The sequence below is a fragment of the Ictalurus furcatus genome, chromosome 29, assembly GCF_023375685.1.
Source record: "Ictalurus furcatus strain D&B chromosome 29, Billie_1.0, whole genome shotgun sequence".
NCBI classification, from domain to species: Eukaryota; Metazoa; Chordata; class Actinopteri; order Siluriformes; family Ictaluridae; genus Ictalurus; species Ictalurus furcatus.
In genome coordinates, this window is record NC_071283.1 from 15,808,439 (window position 1) to 15,831,101 (window position 22,663).

Below are 22,663 nucleotides of genomic sequence, written 5' to 3' on the forward strand. Positions count from 1 at the left end.
TCCTCATTTGTAAGTCGCTTTGGATAAAAGCGTCTGCTAAATGAATAAATGTAACTGTTCAGCTTTTGCTGCAAGAGGCCACTGAACACAGTGATAAGGAGAAAGTCAAAGAGGGTATGTTCAATACTGGGTGTAAAGGGGTTATATGATGATTAAACCTTGTTAAAAGTGAATTATTTTGTTTGTTGGGTGTAATAGAATAGGTTAACATGCTTTTATGCTTAAAAAACACATTATTTTTCACATACTATACATTATTGCAGTACTTCTATTCCCGGCCTGCCTGAAACACTCTGAGTGGGTTCCGGTTTCTCCAAGGCTCTAGCGTTTGATAAGTTTATATCAGGTAACGGCAATCTGCTACCTCTTCTCTGTAGCCTTTTGAGTACTTCTCCTCTTGAGCCGCTTTTCCTCCCTTTCCCTTTAGTCTGTTTGAGGCTTAGGTCGACCGATAGGCTCTTTGGGACATTTTTTAAGAGTGTCGAGTCTGTGCTTGGTGGTAAAGCAAGTGGGCACAAGTCCAGCAGTAGCCTCTGTGAATAAACCAGGTTTTTCGGTGGTTGGAATACATGTTCCAGTCAGCGGTTTGCAGACAGCCACGATTGGGTGTGAAATAACCAACAGAAGTCACAGAGTTGTCCAAAAGTTAGCCATCGAGTTTCTAAATAAGAAAAGCTAAATACTCTTACTACAAAATGTAACCTAAAACTCTTTAATTAAGCACTTAAATGCGACAACACCACACACACACACACACACACAGAGCCTGTGTCACGAGTCGCACATGCAGCGCTGCGCCCTGGAGGTGAATTTTATAAGTAAAATTCCCACAGCTGAATATCAAAACTTTAGCTAGCACATTAGCAGAGGTCTACAGCTGAGCCCTGGGCCACAACACAAATCTCCACATTCGAACAGTCAATAGCAGATTCTTCAGAAAATAATCACACACTTCCAGGTTCTGATTCAGAAGTGCAAGATTGTGCGAGCAAAGTGAGAATCGCCCTATTTTTCAGGAGTAGCCTTCGTGTACAGCCTGCGTTGTACTCTCCCAGGTTCAGGAGGCCGTCCGCCGTAAAATGCGCTGCGCACAAGCAAACGTTTGGGTTGTACTGCTCAGGAACAGCGTTCTAAATAAATTTTAACCACCGATTCCTAATTTTGTCTGTTTTCATAAGGCCAAACAAAGGGGTTTCGAAACATCGAAACACACAGCGTCCCCACGACATGACGCCAAACAATTCACTGAAGTCTCGCCTTCTTTCTTCGTGCCTGCCTTTGGGCGGGATTATGCTAATATTTCAAACAGTGACGCAGATGTTTGCGGAAGTAATATCTGGACTTCAATCAAGGCGTTTTAGGCGGGTCTGGAGCAGTGCTCTCTGTTAGATAGAATAAATCCCTTTGTGATGATGATGAGCTTTGTAACTCTGCAGATCTTATACATGCACACAAAGATAGATTACACACTAAATAAAAAGGAAAACATTAAACAGCATCAAATGACCCCTTTAATGCATCAGTGTGTCATAGTAAAGAATAATTCTTATATAGAAGATTGTATCAGAACCTGTAAATACACTGTGTGTACTTTGAACAGTCATATATAATGCACTTGACACTTTTACTTTAATTTTCTTCTTCCAAATCTACAGTTATAAATATATACTCATTTCTTGTGTTTTGTTTCCATTTCTGTACCTAAAGGCTTTAATAATATACATTAATATCATCAATAAACAATTTTAAATATAAACCCCTTGTAACTATTTTGTAGTCAGAATTAAGAAAGGTGTGTTATAAAAAGTAATTCTACAATTAATATTAACTGCAATACTTACATTGACCAGAAGTCGACAGTAGAACAATCAGTAACACAAACAAACCGGACCTCATGAAATCGTTTTGAGAAAAAACAACTCACTTGGCACGCTCTACAAATTTAAGATAACACATAGACATGAATATTTAATTGTGGTGAAGAAGATTGGTCTGTTTTTAATGAGGAAAGGCAAAACCACGCCTACAATGACTACGCTGTGGAGAAAGGTATATAAAGGGCTGTGTGTGTTTGCATAATTTGGACTTTCTGCAGACTCTCACACTTGATTGGTTTTCAATAAAGTTTATTTACTTTTTGACATCTGCTAACCCCTCTGTCTCTGAAGTTTTTGGCTTAGGCTGAAAAGGTTGATTTATCCACGACATTCTCTGTCTGTACCAAGCAGTGATATCGTGTCTGTGTTCCTGGTGTTGACTTTGTTCTCGTTTCTCTGCCGAGTCTTGTTGAGTCTGGCCGCCTGACCTCCGCCTGTTTTACGTTGTGGATTTTTGCATTAAACTTTGGACTTGTTGTTTTTGGGTTAAACTACCTAACCTGCACTTGCTTCTGTCCGCGCCTCCTTCACGTGACAGGAATATAAAACTTTAGTAACTATTCTGTAGACATTGTAGAAATAAGCATCCTATAGTGTGCAATTCTACAATTAATATTAACTGCAATACTTACATTGACCAGAAGTCGGCAGTAGAACAATCAGTAACACAAACAAAACTGGAGGTGCTACAGATCCAAACACCAGATTTATTTCATTAGTAAAAATATACTTTCATGTAGACACATGCACTGAAAATCCTATTAGAACAATCATCATGACCACCATGACAGGTAAAGATCCTCCTACTTGTTCATCTGTTTGGTGAGTTAGTTGGTGTGAATTGCTCAATCACCTGCTTCATGCCAACATCTGAAGGCTGCACTAGCTGAGTAACAGAAGTGTTGACTCCAAATCCCAGCACAGGCTCTCTGACTGCTGGACATAAGGAAATGTGGACAGTTTTGCACTGACATTAGGATTTAATGTAGTATTTAATTTGCAGGTTTGATTTACCCTCAACTGTGTAATAAGATACTCTTTCTGTGACATTTAGACCTGTGACACTGAAGGCTGGTGTCAGGTGACACTTCTTTTCCTAGGTAAAACAGGACTCTTATTATAGTTGTAGAGTCCAATGCGAAGGCTTGTTTTACATGTTCATCCAACACTGGAGAACAGAGCTACTTTTTATTTGCCAAGAAAATGTATTCAAATAGGGGCGCACGGTGGCTTAGTGGTTAGCACGTTCGCCTCACACCTCCAGGGCCTGGGGTTTGATTCAAATAGTATTCAAATAGTCATAATGTGCTTCTTTTACATTGTAAGGTGTGTAAGAATTTAGTCCTGACCCATTTCTGGCCTTTAATACATCATGTAGATCTTCCTTTATGATTATAATACTCTGTAGTACAAGAAGAGGCAGTGATGATTTTATAAAGCAGCCATGATAATATCGTGTATGCTGAATGTTGGATCTGATTATTGACACATGGCTGTTCCTCACTAAAGGTAACCTGATGAACTCATTCACCTCCTTTCTGTGCTGAAATTTGAGGAGGATGGGTCAGTGTTTGGTTTTGTTTAAATAAGCAGTCTGGAGTCTAAGGTAAAGTTAAAGTAAAATGGAAATCAGTCTGCATCACCCATGTTGTAATTTCTCCATACTAAGAAGAGGACAGGTGAAGTAAGCAGATTTGTAGAGAGTTGTGTACAAGCAGTGAAGATCTAAAACGGAGCTACTGAAGAAACACCAGCCTTCAGAGTTTCATATTACAGGTATGTTTTAATGCTCAATGTTTATCCTTATTGTTAGAATTGACTGAAACTTAAACATTTAACACGTTGATTTAAAGTTTGTTAATAAACCAATTATCAGCAAGTAAAAAGTAGCAGATTTCTTCAAATTGAATGATTAATTAATGAAGAAATATTGTAGCATGTTGAATAAGCTAAGCAAGTCATTAATATATTGCATTAATATTACATAAATCTAATATGGTTAAAATGTTTAAAGGTTTAATTGAAGAAATACTGTACAAAACTAATAAAGCCCACAATCTTTGGAAATCAGTGTGTCTCTATCAGTGTTGGGGAAATCACCTGGAAATTGTAGCTTTTATAGTTTGATGAAGTTAAGCTAAAGTCAAGCTGAACTTTTAAAAAAGTAGTTCTCTCCTCTACAAGTTACTGACAAAAAGTAGTTAACTACATTGAAGATACTTAAACGGGCAACATTTTTAGTACGTCATGATTGTGAATCCGTTTAAAAATGAAAAGAACAAAAGCATAAACTTGAGAAATAAATATAATTTGATATAATTAGAACCTTTATCAATCTTCTCCGGTTTTCAGCCCAGCTATCTGCAGCATATCTTTATCTATATCAGCTCTCTAGTCTTCCATCTGTCATGACATGATAAATCATTACCACAGTGATGAAGCATAATGGTTTATATCGCATCAAATGAATAATACTACTACTAATAATAATTCCAGTCTAATGTAATTAAATCCAGAAATATAGCCTACTCATTTTAGGAGATGTGGAGAAATACAATCAGACTTTTATATTCAGAACATAAAATAAATCCCTTGGCGTGCACTGATAAACTTATTGAATTATTTTATTTTATTTGTAAGTAAATGTAAACATTGTTGTGTTTCTTATTAACAAAGCGCCAGTAATCTTCCCTGTATCAGAGAATAAACTCCAGGGTTCATTTATTCTGGTATTATCATTTACATCACGTGACAGACTGTGGTTGGTCTTTTTCCGTGTCCATCAGACGGTCTCTTCCTGTCCAGAACTACAACGAGGATCTTAATTCTTATTTCTTTAAGTCATGGTGGTTTGGAGAAGGAAGCAAGTGCAGAGTATTTTATTTAGAGTGAAACTCATGTGAACAAAGACTAGGACTATGTACAGTAACATAAACACAAACAAGACAAGACATGGAATAAACATGAACATGGCATGGATCAGAAAACCAACGACAACAACCTTACTTACAACAGACACTAGACCGAGCGCGCTATACAGATGTGAGTTAAATACTAGTGCTGCATTGTGCATAAACCTGCTCCAGGTGTTTGTGATCATGTGACTTGGTGAGTGACGTGAACATGAGCAATGCTGATGGATGCTGTAGTCCCGCAAGCTTATCGGCTCTAACCTGACACCTGATCATGATCATGATGGAAAGCTTGATTAGAGAATCATTTACAAAGTTGCACAAATAAATCACTTTGTATTTGATACTTACATACTTTTATTTTGTCCTTCAGATTGTGATTTTTTTTCTGACTCCTCAGCTGTCCGTCCATCATGAAGCTGAATCTGTTTCTCCTGTTTCTCACTGGTGAGAGCATTTTTATAAACCACTAATTAATATTACACACATTAATATTGCATTTACCTCTAACCCTATTTATATCTGATTTTACTAAACTGTAAATAAACAATAGCTTTATATTACTCTGCCTTTATCATTTGCTGTCTCTTTATATTTTTCAGTTTCTAACTTTCTCTATTTTACTGCCTTCAGCACAAGTTTAGCTATTTATTTATTTTACCCATAATTTTTTTTGTTTGTTTACTCTTACCAATTTGTCATAAACTACTATAATTCTTTTATTTTATTTATATTTCATGAGAAATTATAGAATTGTGTGTGTATGTGTGTGTGTGTGTGTGTGTGTGTGTATGTGTATATATATATATATATATATATATATATATATATATATATATACACAGTATACACACACACACACACACACACATATGAAATTAAAGATATAACATTTAATTGATAAACAAATCATAAACTGATTTGATGAAGAGGTTGGTAGATGAGATGAATCCCACCAGAGGCAGTTCCTCCCTGGACCGCTAGAGGGCACCGACACTCACTGTGTCGAACTTCTTCTTCTGTTGTTTCCCCTATTTCCTGTTATGATCACTCACACCGGTGTTATATTTCTTATTAGACTCCTTATTTAAGTTCCCTGTGTTCCCTCTTTGTTTGTCGCGAATTAAGTTTGAGTGCGTGTTTGTGTTTTTGTGATTAGTGAAGTCAGAAAGCTTGTCCTAGGAACTAATGTTAGATTATCGTTTCCTGCACGTTCCGTTATTAGCGATGCACAGATGACTGCTAATTCTTACATGCTGCTGGTTATGTTCGGTGTAATGCGTTCATGCAATACGTTCCACATACAATATCACAGCTGCATACCTCGGATGTATATTTAAGACTGTAAATAAATGTTTCATTATCAAGAATCTCCTCTCCACTCCTGATTCTCTGATCGGAATCTGATCCATATTTGGCCGCCTCAACCAGTTGAAATCTTGATGTAGTGAGACTTTGCTACAAGTGAGATTTTAGTTATTGTTTGCCCCGTATTTAGTTTTAAGGTTTTCCCACACAATAATGTTTTCATTTACATTTATTCAGTTCTCTGCATGTAGATTTATTTTTTATGCCATGTGCAACAAGTCATCAATAACTAAAGTCACGTCAGTAAGCGAGGTCTGATTTGGCAATCATGTATTTCCTCAATTCCTCCTGTACATGTTTCCTATTCTGGTATCTTTTCCTCAGACCCTCAGAGGAAGGAGCTTACAAGCGAGGAAAGGAAACAAGGCACAACTAAATCACTGACTTACTTATTGTCACTGAACTGAACTGCAGGATGGAATTGTTCATTATACATTGCTAATTCTTTAATTTAGCCATTAGGATTATCTATATTCAGATATTCACCAGTTAAAGTTTACTGTGTGTTTCATAAAATATAATATCACCAGCAGGTCTGGTCCCAGTCACTGTATCCCTCCTGAGAACCGTCCCTCACAATTATGACCTGATGATGACACGGGTGACCTGGCCTGTTGCACAGAATTACTGCAGGGTGATGTACACTGACCTGGCAACAATCCTAAGTGATACTGATTGGCTACGATTGGAGAAAGTAAGCAAAGGTCGGACAATACCTGCCTGGGTCGGATTGTACAATGATGTCAATAGCTGGCGCTGGTCCTTAAACGATCTCTCACTGAAGAAGGTCCCTTATACCAATTGGCACCCTGGACAGCCTGATAATTATTTTGGAAAAGAAGCATGTGGTCTAATATCTGTAATTGGTGAATGGTGGGATGACCAATGTACAAGACTAATGCCCTTCATATGCTACAATGGTGAGTCAATATCCTGATGTTAATTTGCCTAGTCTTGGTTTGATGGCTGGTTTTTCACATTTTGGGTTGTATCTTGGTATCATATTGTCTGTGAGACAGAGACGTGACTTTTGTTTATTTATTTTTCACAGCTAATTTCAGTGGTGCTGCCAGGTTCATCGGCATCAGTAGTCCTTATATGACCTGGTCTCAAGCTCAAACTTACTGCCAAACACATCACACAGACTTGGCCAGCTCTCTTAATGGCTCAGACAACGACATGTTAAGGCAGGTGAGTAGTATTCAGGGTGATTCCTGGATTGGGCTTTACAGAAACACATGGAAGTGGTCAGACGGGACCATCGCTTCAGACATCCCATGGGCTCCTGGAGAACCTGATAATTATGGGGGCCGTGAGAACTGTGCAGGGGTTTATGACAGACTGTTCTTCGATCAACAATGCATCGACCTGCACTATTTCTTCTGTCACACCAGTGAGTCTTTTGTTCTTTCTGCTATTGCTTCTAATATCAAGTCAAAAATGAATTATTTATTTAAGTTTTGTCTTTACGTCAAATTTTCTGTATCTTGTTTGGAAAAAAAAAATCACATTTTTGAAAATGTTTAGATGCCAAAAGAAGGAAATGAAAATAAAATGCTATGATATAATAATAATAAATGCTCCTTTTTATGCTTATAAACACCTTCATCTACAATTTGTTGGTGTTCAGTGCCTTCTGGGTAAACTGTCTCTCAGAAATTTACCGCTATATCGAGCAAACTTCCCTTGAGATAATAAAGTGAAGGGATGGTTGATGAGAGCTCATTAAAATATTTGAATGCAGCAGAAAGTAGCTCACAGTTCATGAGCAAATGACGGCACAAGAAGACGAAAGGAGACGAAGTTCAAATTAAACACAATTTGTTTTCATTTGGTGCAAAAAGTCATTTAGAAATATGATTGTGAAATTTTACTGTATAAAAATATAAATATACCATAAACAAAATGATAACGTAATCAAATCTAACACATAAAGGAGTGTCTGTGCAATTAATGTTCATTTAAGATTTAACTCGTTAAGCCATATATCATAATATTCATTCAGACGGTGCAGTGTCCTGAAGAGGAAAAACTTTACATTATGGAGAAATTAAAGCGTGTGTGTGTGTGCGTGTTCCACAGTTTACCCAGCGAGGAGTCAGATAATGAGACTGCAGGTGAAGTCTGATGGGAGTGTGTTTGATCCTGCTGTGCAGTCGTCCATTTTAGATCAGGTGAGTCACATGATGTCTGTGAAATTTGGAGAAACCCATATTAGCATTTCTTACTCTCAAATTTCTTTTATTCTCAAGAATTTTGCTCCTTTTATTATTTCTTGTCTTCTCGGTGACACGTATTCCTTTTCTTTTTGGCTTGAGTAATTAAATCCTGATTCTGATCCTCAGATCAAACAGAAACTGGAGGAAAGAAGTATGTTGGAGAACACCACAGTGACCTGGAAGGTGCAGCCAGATGGAAACATCTTCCACAAGAAAAAGGATGATCTGTAACGTCTAAATGCTCACCTTCAAGTCAAGCAGATTTCAAACTGACTGAAATTTTATTTAACCTACAACATTTAAGCTTTAATCAGTAGGCATTCTCAGAGGACAAGATTAGCTAGAAGTAGAGGAATAAACATATTTAATTGCTCTGATTGGAACACGCCCACTTTGACTTTGCAACCTAAATTTTAAAGTCAGATTTCACTGCAACTTTTTAATATTGAACATGTTCAGCTTTTGCTGCAAGAGGCCACTGAACACAGTGATAAGGAGAAAGTCAAAGAGGGTATGTTCAATACTGGGTTTAATGCATCAGTGTGTTGTAGTAAAGAAGAATTCTTATATAGAATATAGTGAATGTAACAGAACCTGTAAATACACTGTGTGTACTTTGAACAGTCATATATAATGCACTTCAAATTATTACTGTCATTTATTTCTTCCAAATCTACAGTTATAAATATATACTCATTTCTTGTATTTTGTTTCTATTTTCTGTACCTAAAGGCATTAATAATATACATTAATATCATCAAGAAACAATTTTAAATATAAACCTCTTGTAACTATTTTGTAGTCAGAATTCAGAAAGATGTTCTATAAAATGTAATTCTACAATTAATATTAACTGCAATACTTACATTGACCAGAAGTCGGCAGTAGAACAATCAGTAACACAAACAAAACTGCAGGTGCTACAGATGCAAACACCAGATTTATTTCATTAGTAAAAATATACTTTCATGTACACACATGCATTGAAAATCCTATTAGAACCATCATCATGACCACCATGACAGGTAAAGATCCTCCTACTTGTTCATCTGTTTGGTGAGCAGGTGATGAGGTTTGCATGTGACTGTTTCCAGTCTGCCTTGCTTTTATAACTTATAGAAAAAGAGCCACTGAGTTTGTGGAGTCTAATTTTCATCGGATGTGACATGCAACTGCTGAAAGTTCAGAATGTTAATTTGTTGTATTTTGGATCTCTCTGATTTTAAATAGTAACTGGGTTGGTTAGTTGGTGTGAATCGCTCAATCACCTGCTTCATGCCAACATCTGAAGGCTGCACAGGCTCTCTGACTGCTGGACATAAGGAAATGTGGACAGTTTTGCACTATTAGGATTTAATGTAGTATTTAATTTGCAGGTTTGATTTACCCTCAGTTGTGTAATCAGATACTCTTTCTGGGTCGGCCACTTCTGGGAAGGTTCACTACTGTGCTGAGTTTTTCCATTTGGAGATAACGGCTCTCACTGTGGTTCTTTGGAGTCCCAGAGCCTTTGAAGTAGCTTTGTAACCCTTCTCAGACTGATGAATTTCCATCACCTTCTTCCTCATTTCTAGAATTTCTTTCATTTTTGGCATAGTGTGTTACTGGGTAAGACCTTTTAACCAACTTCGTGCTGTTGAAAAAGTTCTATTTAAGTGTTGATGTGATGGAACAGAGTTTGCAGTAATCAGGCCTGGTTGCGTCTAGTCTCGCTGAACCCCATTATGAACGCAGTTCCATAGATTTGGGGAATTAGTAACTATGGGGGCAAATACATTTTCACACAGGCCCATTGGCCCTCTTGCACAGCAGTGAAAGGTCATTAAGGTCATCTGATCAAGGTTTACTCTCCCTGTCTAGGGCTAGGCTGAAAATAAAAGGTGATTGTGCTTTTTCAGCTTATGTGGTAAATTATTAAAGTAATGTGCTTCTGTAAAGCCTTCCGTTATATATTTAATGTTCCTGCTCAACTGAGGTGTTCGACAGCATCTTACAACTCATGTGTTTACTATTACTTTTAATTCTATTTTACTTTTTTGTTATTATTATTACTGTGAATCATTTTGTAGCCTTTGGTTTCAAAAAGTGCTATATAAATAAAGTTTTACTTACTTTACTTTACTTACTAGTTTACTATATTATTGTGCTGCGATCATAGATTTAGACTCAGTGGGGGACCTGCACACTTTGAGAACCACAGCAGGAAACACACTCAGATCAGTTATTAAACTCACTCTTGTTAATATTTCATGCTTAAAGGTAATATTCTGCACCTGGTTTCATCATTAAATTTAAAGAAGAAAAAAAGAAAATAAATAAAACGGGGGGTGGGTGGGGGGGAGGGGGCTTCTAATAGTGTCTGTGGTGAAAGGACATCAGCAACATGTTCATGCGTTGTGTGCAATACAGACTTTGACCACAAGGTGGAAGCGAATCACAAAGCAAATCATGAACTGGTTGTGGAGGATTGTGCTAGAGGCAGAACACAGATAATATTATGTTGTTGTGCAAATAAATAATTTAATGTTTATGCTCAGTAATTGTCACGGGTTCCCCTTCACCCAGTCTCTGCTTTAAAATAACTGAAGCAGATATTCCACAGAGAGAGAAAGATTCAAGACTGCAGGGTAACACTGATATGACCCAAATGATCATTTTCATTTGAACACCAGGCTGAATTACATGATTGGATTGTAAAAAGTATAGACGTCTTTAACTTAGCCATATTCATGCTGTATATTCACCAGCGTAGCTTTACGGTGCATATCATGGAATAAAATATCACCAACAGGCCTCGTCCCAGATGCAGATCTACAAAAGTAGGATTAGGATTGAATGTGCGTAGCTCTGGCTTTGTGTAGCCCACAAGTTCATGATGATAAACATTTTGTGGATTGTGCTTTGTAGACTGGTGACTTTTTCTCCAGGTTAAATATGAAGTTCTTTGTAGAAGCAAATGTGAGGGCTTGTCTTACAGCTGAACGCAACCTCAGAGGAGCATGTTTGCTAGTAAAATTTATTCAAAAAAATCTATTCTTCCTGTCTTGGTTCAAGTGGACCACAAAATGAACCCAAACATACCATACAGACCATCTCTAGAGGTTTTTTGCATACAGTTTACTTGTGGGCTGTTTTAGAGGGGTCCAAGTTCACACTCTGGATGCACCAATATTAAATTCTACAGGATTATAAATAGCTAGCAATTTCACAGATTCATGGTATTGTCATGTCAAGGCAAACTAGCAACTCAATTTCCCATAATGCACCACGAACTACAAACATGGCCGACGACTAAAACTCCCAGTGGAACACAGACACAGTACCTTCTCCTGAGAACTAATCACACACACCTGTTCCCAATCACACTGACAATCACAAAACACTATTTAAGAGACTGTTCATTCACGTAATTTCTGTATTTTATCAAGCCGTTCCATTGTTTTGTTTATTCTGATTTTGAGTCTGCCTTATCTGCTCTAGCCTGTTTACCTGATCACTGCAGGTCTTTTGTGGTCCACTGACCACTCACATTTACTTCTACAAAGAACCTCATTTTATTTATATATATATATATTATGCAGCATTTTATAGCCTTTGGTTTCAAAAAAGTGCTATTATAAATAAGTTTTGAGTCTGCTTTACATTGGGTGTTGATTTCTGCCTTACCTGCTCTAGCCTGTTTGCCTGATCACCTGACCACTGCAGGTCTTTATCTTTTGCCTTGCTCTCTGGATATTATAATCTTTATTAAAGTTCTTAACTGCAATTTCATCCACCCTAATCCTCAATATGGGACAGGTATCACTATATTCTATTAATGTTGATGATTACCAGCAAAATCTACCCTGAAAGGTACATGCAGCATTCATTCATATTTATCCATATATATATATATATATATATATATATATACAATATAACAATCATATACTGCAGCTGTCTTTATGCATGTTAAATATAACAATACTGTTTATCCACACATATATACATGGAGAAAATCATTTGAACTCTTTCTAGACTTTTTTATGTCTAAAAAAGATGAAGGTATGAACGAATGCTCAGCATTTCCATTCTCTTCACTTTTGTTTAAATAAAGAGACTTGTGATCTAGCCGAAATAGAAACATTTGCATGAATTTCAGAATTCTTTAGTAGTTGCTACGTCCTGGTTTTTCTTTAATGACCGCGTGCACTCGAGCTCAAGACCCCACAAGTTCGTGTAAAAACGTATGATCCTCATCAGAACAAATCCATCAGTGTCGTCTGAACAGGTGCTTCAGTAGAAGAGATAAGAATTAATATAGATTCAGGTGATCCATAGCACAAATTTGCTTCAAGTTAAATAGTGACCTAGAAATAGTTCAGAATCTCTTGTAGTAAATATTGAACACATTGAAATTTCACCTTTTTTTTATTCTAACATTTTTTGAGTGAAACGCATTGCATTTTGAAGTTCAAATTAAAAAATGTAATATAAAATATTCAGTTTTCACACTAAACTGTTGTTTCTTTACTGTTAACACACAACCATTTTTAATTGTTTAATTGTTTAATAATTATCAGGATTTATGCACTGAATAAATTCACTTTTTGCTCGAGTAAAATGTATTAAATTTATATAATTGTTTTGAAACATAAATAATTTAGCTTTAGGACAAAAGTAAAGTTCTTTTCAGAGGCCAGGCGTGTCTTGGAGGGGTGATTTACATCCAAGTGACAATTTGCATGAATTTGTTTTTACCTCAGAACGTCCAAGTCCCAGATAAACACAATGCAAATGAAAGTTCAGAGGAAAGGAACTTCAAGACATGACTAAGCATTCTCCTTTCCAATGGTGAAATCATTTAGATGAATGAATATTTTAAAAAAATAATGAATTAGCTAAATCATGTAATTTTATTATAAATGAATTTATTTATATCCTTATTTATAACCTACTGTTAGATTTTAACCTTGTCTAACTTTCTTGCTTATTTAGTGATATGATTTTTGCCCTGTATTTGATCATTTCTGTGACATCTTTAGTGCAATACAAAAGCTGCACAGTTTGGACAGCACGTCTTTCATGATGGACTCCATGTGGGTTAAGTGGAAATTCTGAATTGTCTCTGCACCTTTATGTCATCAAGAAACCCAATGCAAATGAAACTTTCACAAGGGGAAAGGATAATTTACTGAGCTATAGGAAGAGAAATTTCATTTAAACTCAAACATTTCAACTTTGGGGGGGGGGGGGGGGGGTACAAACTTATATGTTGTTACAGTGAACCGGCTGCCATCATCCCATACTTTAAACATCCCACAGCACAACATTAAATCCATCATTAAAAATGAGAAGAATACGGCTTAACCTTGACTATGAAAAAAGAGGGGATTAGTCAGAGAAACAAGCAAGAGGCCAAGAGTAAGTCTGAAGGAGCTGGAGAGATCCAGATCTCTGATGGGAGCAGCTGTTCCCATATATTCCCAACTATAGCTTGGAAATGCCATGAAACGCCTTCAATTCCAGGTTGTAACACTAGAAGTTGTGATAAAGGAACTCCAAAAGCGAAAATCTAATGTTGATTTAAGTAATTGGAAAAGCAGGATCAGGTCACACAGATCTAAAACTAAGAATCAAACATCAGCATAAAACATGCTATTCTTATTGTCAAAGTCACGATCAGTTTATAATCCTTATTACTACAGTGCAGTCAGTGTGTCTGTACCATCTGTGTAGATCCACTCTCAACTTGAGGCCTGTTTCTCTGCTGAGATCAGAGGTTGAATAAGGGGAAGAGCAATCAGTGAGTATTTCCATGTTGTAGTTTTTTAAATATCAGACTCGTACCCTAGGGAAATCAGGTTTCCACATTGTAAATTCCTGACGTTCTGTTATCGTTGTTGATGCTCAAGAAAGGTTTGCATAAGAAATCTGAAATGTGAAGATGTTCCTACCCAGATACGATTTACAGAACATCACTTGCAGCAAAGATCAGAAACGTACAGAGCTACTGAAGAAGCAACAGCCTTCAAATCTTCCCTTCACAGGTATGAAGTGTTTCACTTGTTTTTACTTGCATGGTGAAAAGCATATCCTGTAAGATATTGATGATAAAACACTGCACAGTCACTGAAGTGATCAGGAGTCCTGTATAAACATTTCTCTACATTAAAAATGAGTCGTATGCAGATGCCATGATTTACGGTAAAAATGTGAGACTCGGTTGGACGATTATTGTGTTGTATATTGGATACTTTATATTATTTATACTTTATAAATATTCCTTATATTATATTTCAGTCCTAAAGTTATGTCTCTGGCAGATTAAGATACACTGAGATTATGGCGATATTAGCATAAAAATATTTCTATTATTTAAACGATTATTATTGTGGGATTTTTCCTTTTAAGGTCTTAGACTTCATGAATGAATTGTTGCTTCTCTTCTTGTTTGCACATTAATCATGATGAGATGATCTTGTAATGTTGCCCCTATCAGTACTTTTAAATGGACACAAACCTTTTGTGACTCCCACAGCTACTTGTCCATCATGAAGATAACTCTTTTTCTTTTGTGTCTCACTGGTAAGTGGATTTTATTTATTTATCCCACTCACTGCAAAAAAATCTTAACAAGTGTAAATATCTTGAACAAAGGAAAAGTTCTCATATTATGAGATTATTATTTAACAAATTTTAAGCGTATTTCCAGACACTTTACATTTCAGCTTAAAATCGCCTTCATTGTATTGGCAAATAATTTAGCTTCTTTTAAAAAAATAATTGTGTGAAACAAGCAAAATGATCTCACAATAAAATAAGACAATTTCACAATATTTTTGCAATGTTTTTTTATATAATAAATGTATTTATTTAAGATGGTATCACTATCTCTCGTTTTACATTCCCATTTTTTCACTATAAAAGGACTAACAAGGTATTGAATCTGACTGACCACATATTCCCATTTTCAGTCTATCTTCTGTATTCCAAACACACTATTACTCAACCTCGACGTCCAAACGTCCAACTGGTCTCATCTGTTGAAGAATAGTGATTATGTTATTCCTTAAAACCAAATTCAAAACCAAAATTCATTAGTTGTGTACAGATGAAACCACCACAAGAGCGTTTCACAGTGAGTAAGATCCAGGGATCTAACCATCCAGTTAGACCACGAGACCACTTGTGCGTATAATAACACCACCAAGCCCAGTTTTCTGTTCTGAGAAAGCAAATTCCCTGGAAATGGATGACACTGAGTCTAGATTAATAAACTTCTTGATTAAATTAACTCTACCGGTTAATATGTACATAAGAATGTCACCATAACATAACCTGCGCTACCTGTCACAGATCCTAACGTTAATTCATCACGTTCCATCCAGCATTCATTATTAGTTTATAATATTGTTCAAATGACAGTTTTGCAGATATATTGTAAAGTAGGAAGTCGCTATTTGTCCAATCATTTTAGCTAAACCCACTTCCTTTTTAGCGATACAGAACACGATATTCATTATTATCTTAATCTATCCAAGAACATCCTCGTTCATCCTACTTGTTTGCTCGTCTACAGCACGGTGACAGTGCCAGCACGGTTTGGTTGAATTTTGGGAAGATATGCATCTCAACATGTAATATATCTTTTTGACACGCTATGCTTATAAGCATGATCCTGTTTAAAATCTGAATTGCCCGTTATCTAGGGCAGGGGTTCCCAAACTTTTCCAGGGCAAGGCCCTCCAGATGGCATTAACATTTGACCGAGGCCCCCCTTTTGCAAGATGTCTTTAAAACACATTAAAAATACAGACTTCTGAATATATCCCCCTTTTTTATTATTAATAATTGCATCTTACATTTTTACATTACATTAGGAATTGATTGTGTGTGTGTGTGTGTGTGTGTGTGTGTGGTTGTCTGAGAGTGAGAATTTATTTTTCACACCAAATTACTGAGGCCCCCGGGCGCCCCCTGGCGGCCCCCACTTTGAAAACCACTGATCTATGGCATCTTGCTTGACATTTCATTTGCTGCTTGACGGTACTCACAGAACAAAACCTTGTTGGATTAGTCATAAAAAGCCAACGCAAGTCTTTAACCTATTGTGTGTTAAACTGATCGATTTTTGAGTGAGTTAAGAAACTGGGGAGATCAAACAGAGCACAGTAAACAGAGTATGAAAAGACACGGCTGAAAAAACTGATTTGGATTGTTTACTTTTGGTTTACTTTGACTGACTCAATCAAGAAACTCTCATCTTCACTTAAGTGCTATGTTTGTATAAAATATTACACTATTGCCAACAGGTATAGTGCCAATCACCCTGTCCACCGTCGCTCACAAGTTCCATCTGATCATGACGCCGATGACGTGGTCAGCAGCTCAGAATTACTGCAGAGAAACATATGATGACCTGGCTACAATGCAAAGTTATTTTGATTGGTTAAGGATCTCAGCAGAAGCAGTGAGAAAGTTTATGATTTTCCCTGCCTGGATCGGACTATATGAAAACGTGGACGTCTGGCGTTGGTCCTATAAGAACCTCCCGCTGGAGAATACAACTCTGAGGAGCTGGTATGCTTTTGGTGAGCCTTCAGCGAATGGAATTGAAGCATGTGGTGCAATTGATTACCGTGGATACTGGTTCGATTATCCCTGCACACACCTGAAATCCTTTATCTGCTACGATTGTGAGTCATCATCCTGATTTAAATTCACTTTGTTTCTGTTTACTGATTAGTTTTACATCAATTTATCAACCTTAGGATTTTAGCTATAGTTCAGTAAGATTGCCCTAGTACATTACTAGGCATGATATTTTTAATAAGATGTAATTGTCCCCTTTTATTAACATATTTCCTAATCCCTTCAAAATTTGTTTCTCTGCCATGCCAGCACAACCCATAACACACAATGGGCTTCTTACATCAAACACAGACATTGATTTTAACCCATGTTCCAGACCTTGCTCAAGCCAGCCGTGATGGATAAAAGAGTGCACTTATGACAGTTCTCAGTAACTGCCTAACTGCCTTAGGGCAACATGATGATATAATACTGATATTATAATAAATTTTCACCATGCACTTTTCAGAGACCATACATACTCATTCATTCATGCCTCAATAAAACTGAAATGGTTTTACACGGACAAAATGTTTACAGCTGCTCAAACCGATCTGTTCCTTTGTCCCTTTAGCTTCATACAGTATGTGGCTGCCTTCTCTCGCGACTTGGGTCCAACAGGATCCCAGTCTCCAATACACACCTGGCTCAAAATGAATGCATCTGGGCTGACCAGAAACCGATACCATTTTAATCACATGAAAGTTTTCATTACCATTAAAATTCTTTGTAAAGTGTTAGATATGACACTTCAACGTAGGACTATTTAACCTTAATTGTCTTGAGTGTTCTGGGAAGGATAACTTTTAAAAAGTAACTTATGTATATTATCGTGTACTGCTTGAAGCATTAATCATGTGGTGTTTTTTTGTTTGTTTGTTTTTCACAGCTAGATTAAGTGGTTTTGCCAGATTCATCCCCTACATCCTTCCTCTTCTAGACTGGTTTGGAGCTCAGGCTTTCTGCAGACTTTTTCACACTGATTTGGCCACCGCTGCCAGCACAACGGACAACGATGAATTAAAGAATCGAGTGTTATTCCTGACCTCTTCTTGGTTTGGCCTGTTTAGGGGCACCTGGACATGGTCAGATGGAGCCATAGCTTCAAACATCGCGTGGGCTCCTTTCCAGCCGGATCACTCTGGCACGAAGTACTGCGGGACGTATGCTGTAGGACTGATCAGTGATGACACCTGCAGCAATGAACATGCTTTCTTTTGTCAATCCAGTGAGTCATTTTTCATGGCTATTTATTAAGAAAATGCAATGCTTTCAGAAAAAGCAGTACCTTCATTACAGATTTATCTTTCATGTTTATTGTTTGTTTACTTAATCCCTCAACATCACCTAGTTCAAAGTGGACAAGTGAACACCAGAGAAGATAATTCATTAATAATTAATTAATTAATTTTATGCAGTATAGATTTAACTTTGTGATTTATAATCAAGTCCATGCCACACCTATCCTAAACTTAGCTACAATTTATACTGCATAAAACATGGCAAAGACCTATAAGAACCCTAGCGTGTTCATTAACAGTATCTTACAATCATGCAAGGGTGTTGGCGAAAGAAATATAAAATATATACAAGCCTATGGTACATTTTATCTAGTTTTTGAACTTTAATATGGCTAAAATGAACTTGTCATAAAATGCTGAATTATACACGTGTGTGTGTGTGTGTGTTTCACAGCTCCACCAGTGAGGCAACAGCAGATACTGAAACTGCAGGTGAAGTCTGATGGGAGTGTGCTTGATCCTGATGTGCAGTCGTCCATTTTACAGCAGGTGAATCGTACAATACATTCTCAATAACAAACATTACAGCAACGCTGCTGTATTTAATTTGTTTAGAGACTGCAGGGTTTTACTATCAAGTCTCCTCTCACTAAGACACATGCTACTGCCTCCCACCGGGATGCAGTCTGAACCTCAGTAATATGTGATGAGAGTTAATTCTCAATAATATTTTGATGTGATGGTACTATATCAATAATAAGTACCTTTACACTACATTCTACATGACTTAAATGTCACCCATTCAAAGTAATACTGTCCAGATAGAGCCTCACTTATTTATCAATCCAAAGATTTCTTGATTCACAATCAAGATGTTTTAAATTATTTGGGACTTTCCTAGCTAATTTCCGGTGTGTTAATCACCAGGAAACATTTTCATGTATAAACATGAACAAATCCAAGACATTAGGGTGTTTGGTAGCTCTCATCAGGGTTCGTACAGATGCTTCCTAATGAAATTCCAGGAATTTCAACAACTTTTCAAGCACTATTTGTTTTTGTTTTCAGGGACTGTACAAGAGATGTCATTCAAACATATTCTTTATTTCTTCTTTTTAAATTCCAAAATAAAAAATACTGTGAAAAGAATGTCCAGCAGTACTGCCCACTCTTTTCTATGGAAAGTAGCTAAGGGCTGCCGAAAAAAGTCACTAGATTTGTCACTAGGTGCTTTTTGGAAAATAAAAACAATTTTTTAAATCGCTAAAGGGGTCTGAAAAGTGGACCAGAGCTGTCTCTGTCTAAACAAGTAAGTGAATAGCTGGGTGAGGGGCTGCAGTGGGGAGTCATATTTTAAGTGAAAGGATTGTATTCGTGTTCTATTGAAAATAAACACTTCAAAGTTATTTAGCGATTTCGTATCCACTTACTTCTAATAATTCAAGCACTTTTTAAGCACCGCTAGATAAAAAATGGCTATTTTCAAGGTTTTCCAGCACTTAAATTTCAAAAAGCCAAATGCAAGCACTTCAAGCACCTTGTACGAACCCTGTCTCATTAAAAGTAACTTGACAAATTTCCAAACAAAAATCAGCTCAAGTACTAAACTCAACTCTCATTGTGTTTTAGATCAAGCAGAAGCTGAGAGAAAACGGCATGTCGGAGAACACCACGGTGACCTGGAGGGTTCAGTCAGATGGAAACATCTTCTACAAGGAGAAAAAGCGTGGCCCGTAACATCTAAATGCTCACTCTGTAGTTAACATTTACTCCAAAGCTCAAATAATGTCAACTACAATCTAACTGCAATCTTAATGAATAGAATAGAAAAATGTTCAAAGCAATTTGACATTTTAGTATAGTGTAACCTGTTACGCCTTTCTAATGGCTGTGTTTGAATAGATGGTTTATACATAACTACATTATTGTGCTGTGATCATTAGGAGGTCGGTAGAATTTTTTTAGCCTGGGAGGGGGACCTGTAAAGTTTGAGAATGTAATAAGCATCATATTCAGTTCAATTATTAGAAATGTTTTATTTAAAAGATTGTACTAACCGTTAATGTTCTGTTTGCATCATTAAATAAAATACATTTTAATTGACTTGTTGTGGGAGTGATTCAATTAATTCACTTATGTAATCCTGTCTGTCTGTATGTGCAATACAGACTTTAACCACAAGGTGGGAGCAGAGCACAAACCATGAACTGATTGAGGAAGGACATTTTACGTTGTTGTACAAACAAATTATTCAATATTTGTGCTCAATAATAATCACTGGTTCCCCTTCACTCACTCCATGCTGTGAAAGCTGAAGCAGATATTCCACAGAGAGACAAAGACTCATGACTGCAGGGTAACACGGATATGGCCCAAATTATTTTCTGTTCATTTTATGTAAGACCTCAATGATAAGTTTACAGATATGGCTTAAAGAAGATTATTTATGTTTGAGTTGCCCGCATCACTGTGAAGCCCTAGGACTCACACACAGTGAATTCTATAAATGAGAATACTGGTCATGAAGTATTTGAAGTTGTGAAGTGGCAGATTAATAAACATTGTGGGTTCTCCATTTACTTTCTCACTGGCCTGTGTTTATTTCTTCCTTGCAACTTTGCTAAAATAATTTTCCAAACTAATTATTTAACACGCTTTAGCTTAGCAATAGCACTGGTCTATAAGTTGTCACTCACATAAAAGTTGATGACTTTCACAATTAATGTTAATTCAATAATTAAGATTCAATACAACATTTTAAAGGAAATGTCAGCTGTAGATCCTGTTAAAAGCTGTGGGACATTAGTTATTGCCTTATAGTTTGGTTAAAAACAATCTATATAAAGAAATACTTATACAGGTGACAGTAAAAGAACATGGGTTTTGTTGGCTGGTTGTTTTTACAGGATCAGAATAGATATCACTGTAACAGAATAGATTGTACAGTGATGTGTAGTGTGCATGTGTGTGCGTGTGTGTGGTGTTAGAATTGTTTCATATAAATAAATTATGAACACAAATATATGTTAGGAGTTTCACAGAAAATGAATTACATCCCCAAATAAATAAATTGAGATTTGCTCATTAAAAAAAAAATCCAAATATGTTTACATGTCACAAACATAACTCTGTCTGGCATTCATTTGTGGGTTTCTTTCTGTACATTTGTGGATTTAGAAACATTTCTAGCATCAAGATGTGCACACAAATCCACGGACTCCACCCACCGTCTACCCACCACATTGCACTGTTTTTTTTATATATAATATATATAATATATATATATATTTTATAAAAATAAAAGATAGATGCCCGGATTTTACCCCCCTGCTTCACACAAAATCTGCACTGCTCTCTACAGCCCGTATACTTTGTTTGTTTTTTTTTTTTTTTAACACGTACGTTAGCGTATACGCACAGTGGGTGGCGGTCAACACATGCACATTGCAACAACGTGCACTACCCCTCCTGGCCTACAAGAGTCAGTACGGAGCGTAAAGCAGGTCTTCTACTGTGAAGGACGCCATCCCACACACTGCACCCAAGCTGGGTTTGAACCAACAACCTCCCCCTCCAGAGGCCAGAACTAAACCACAACTCCACCAAACCCCACAACAAACATCTAAATTTACTGACACAAGAGACATCTGCGTAAAAGCAATGAAAGTTTCTATCAGTTATTTCTTTACTGAAGTCTTTGTTATCTTCTGCACAGCTTCTGAGGGTGAAATTTGCACAACTCTGTGATGATGGAGCTCCAAAGAGATGCACAACCATAAGATACTCGACCATATTTTGAGTAAGGTCACCATCAGGCCACCAAAGAAACCGCAATAAGTCTGAATCTTCTTCTGGCACTTTTACTTGCTGAAACATGACTTCAATATCCGCCATAATCACAACACATTCCTTCCTAAAGATGGTTATCACGCCAATCAATGAACTAGTAATATCTGGACCCTGTGAGAGTTAGGCATTCAAAGACATCCCTTGAAAGCTGGGCAAAGTATTGAAATCCCAACTCCAAGCCTACAGCTTCAACAGCAATGAACAGATGCAGAAGCGGCGGTGAACAGGTAAGCAGAGCGACATCCTGAGCGGAACAGGTAGGCAGAGCGACATCCTCAGCGGAACAGGTAGGCAGAGCGACGTCCTCAGCGGAACAGGTAGGCAGAGCGACGTCCTCAGCGGAACAGGTAGGCAGAGCGACGTCCTCAGCGGAACAAGTAGGCAGAGCGACGTCCTCAGCAGTGCAGGACAGGGGTCTCCGCAAGGCCAAAGGGAGGAACGATGCTCTCTGCAGAGCACGAGGGGGAAACGATGCCCTCCGTGGAGCAGGAAGAGGGAGTGACATATGGCGCGCAGCAAAGAAGAGGAGCAACGTCCTCAGCCGAGCAGGAAGGCAGAGCGACGTCCTCAGCCGAGCGGTAAAG

The 22,663-nt window shown here is 37.2% G+C and overlaps 2 protein-coding genes across 4 annotated transcripts; both read left to right on the forward strand.

Moving 5' to 3' along the window:
• Positions 1 to 3,111: 3,111 nt before the first annotated feature.
• LOC128604395 (C-type mannose receptor 2-like) lies at positions 3,112 to 8,854 on the forward strand. Of its 3 annotated transcripts, XM_053619505.1 has the most exons (6): positions 3,112 to 3,653; positions 5,163 to 5,236; positions 6,691 to 7,077; positions 7,209 to 7,550; positions 8,240 to 8,331; positions 8,503 to 8,854. In XM_053619505.1, exons 2-6 carry the CDS (start codon positions 5,203 to 5,205, stop codon positions 8,605 to 8,607), a joined length of 960 nt encoding a protein of 319 aa, XP_053475480.1. In that variant the 5' UTR covers positions 3,112 to 3,653; positions 5,163 to 5,202; the 3' UTR covers positions 8,608 to 8,854. The 3 variants fall into 3 exon arrangements, with proteins under 3 accessions (XP_053475480.1, XP_053475477.1, XP_053475478.1); XM_053619502.1 differs by having other exon boundaries at positions 8,240 to 8,854; XM_053619503.1 differs by having other exon boundaries at positions 5,190 to 5,236; positions 8,240 to 8,854.
• A 7,928-nt stretch (positions 8,855 to 16,782) lies between these two features.
• LOC128604400 (uncharacterized) lies at positions 16,783 to 18,268 on the forward strand. The gene is made up of 2 exons (XM_053619514.1): positions 16,783 to 17,054; positions 17,879 to 18,268. The coding sequence occupies exons 1-2, from the start codon at positions 16,787 to 16,789 to the stop codon at positions 18,244 to 18,246; spliced, it is 636 nt and encodes a 211-aa protein (XP_053475489.1). The 5' UTR covers positions 16,783 to 16,786; the 3' UTR covers positions 18,247 to 18,268.
• Positions 18,269 to 22,663: the final 4,395 nt, after the last annotated feature.

Excerpts from the sequence above, each read along its gene's own strand:
- LOC128604395 (XM_053619502.1), top strand. The coding sequence starts at position 5,203 with ATGAAGCTGAATCTGTTTCTCCTGTTTCTCACTG. Across the intron at positions 5,237-6,690 it reads GTTTCTCCTGTTTCTCACTG|GTCTGGTCCCAGTCACTGTA; the intron begins GTGAGAGCATTT and ends TATCACCAGCAG. Across the intron at positions 7,078-7,208 it reads GCCCTTCATATGCTACAATG|CTAATTTCAGTGGTGCTGCC; the intron begins GTGAGTCAATAT and ends TATTTTTCACAG.
- LOC128604400 (XM_053619514.1), top strand. The coding sequence starts at position 16,787 with ATGCAAAGTTATTTTGATTGGTTAAGGATCTCAGCAGAAGCAGTGAGA. Across the intron at positions 17,055-17,878 it reads ATCCTTTATCTGCTACGATT|CTAGATTAAGTGGTTTTGCC; the intron begins GTGAGTCATCAT and ends TGTTTTTCACAG.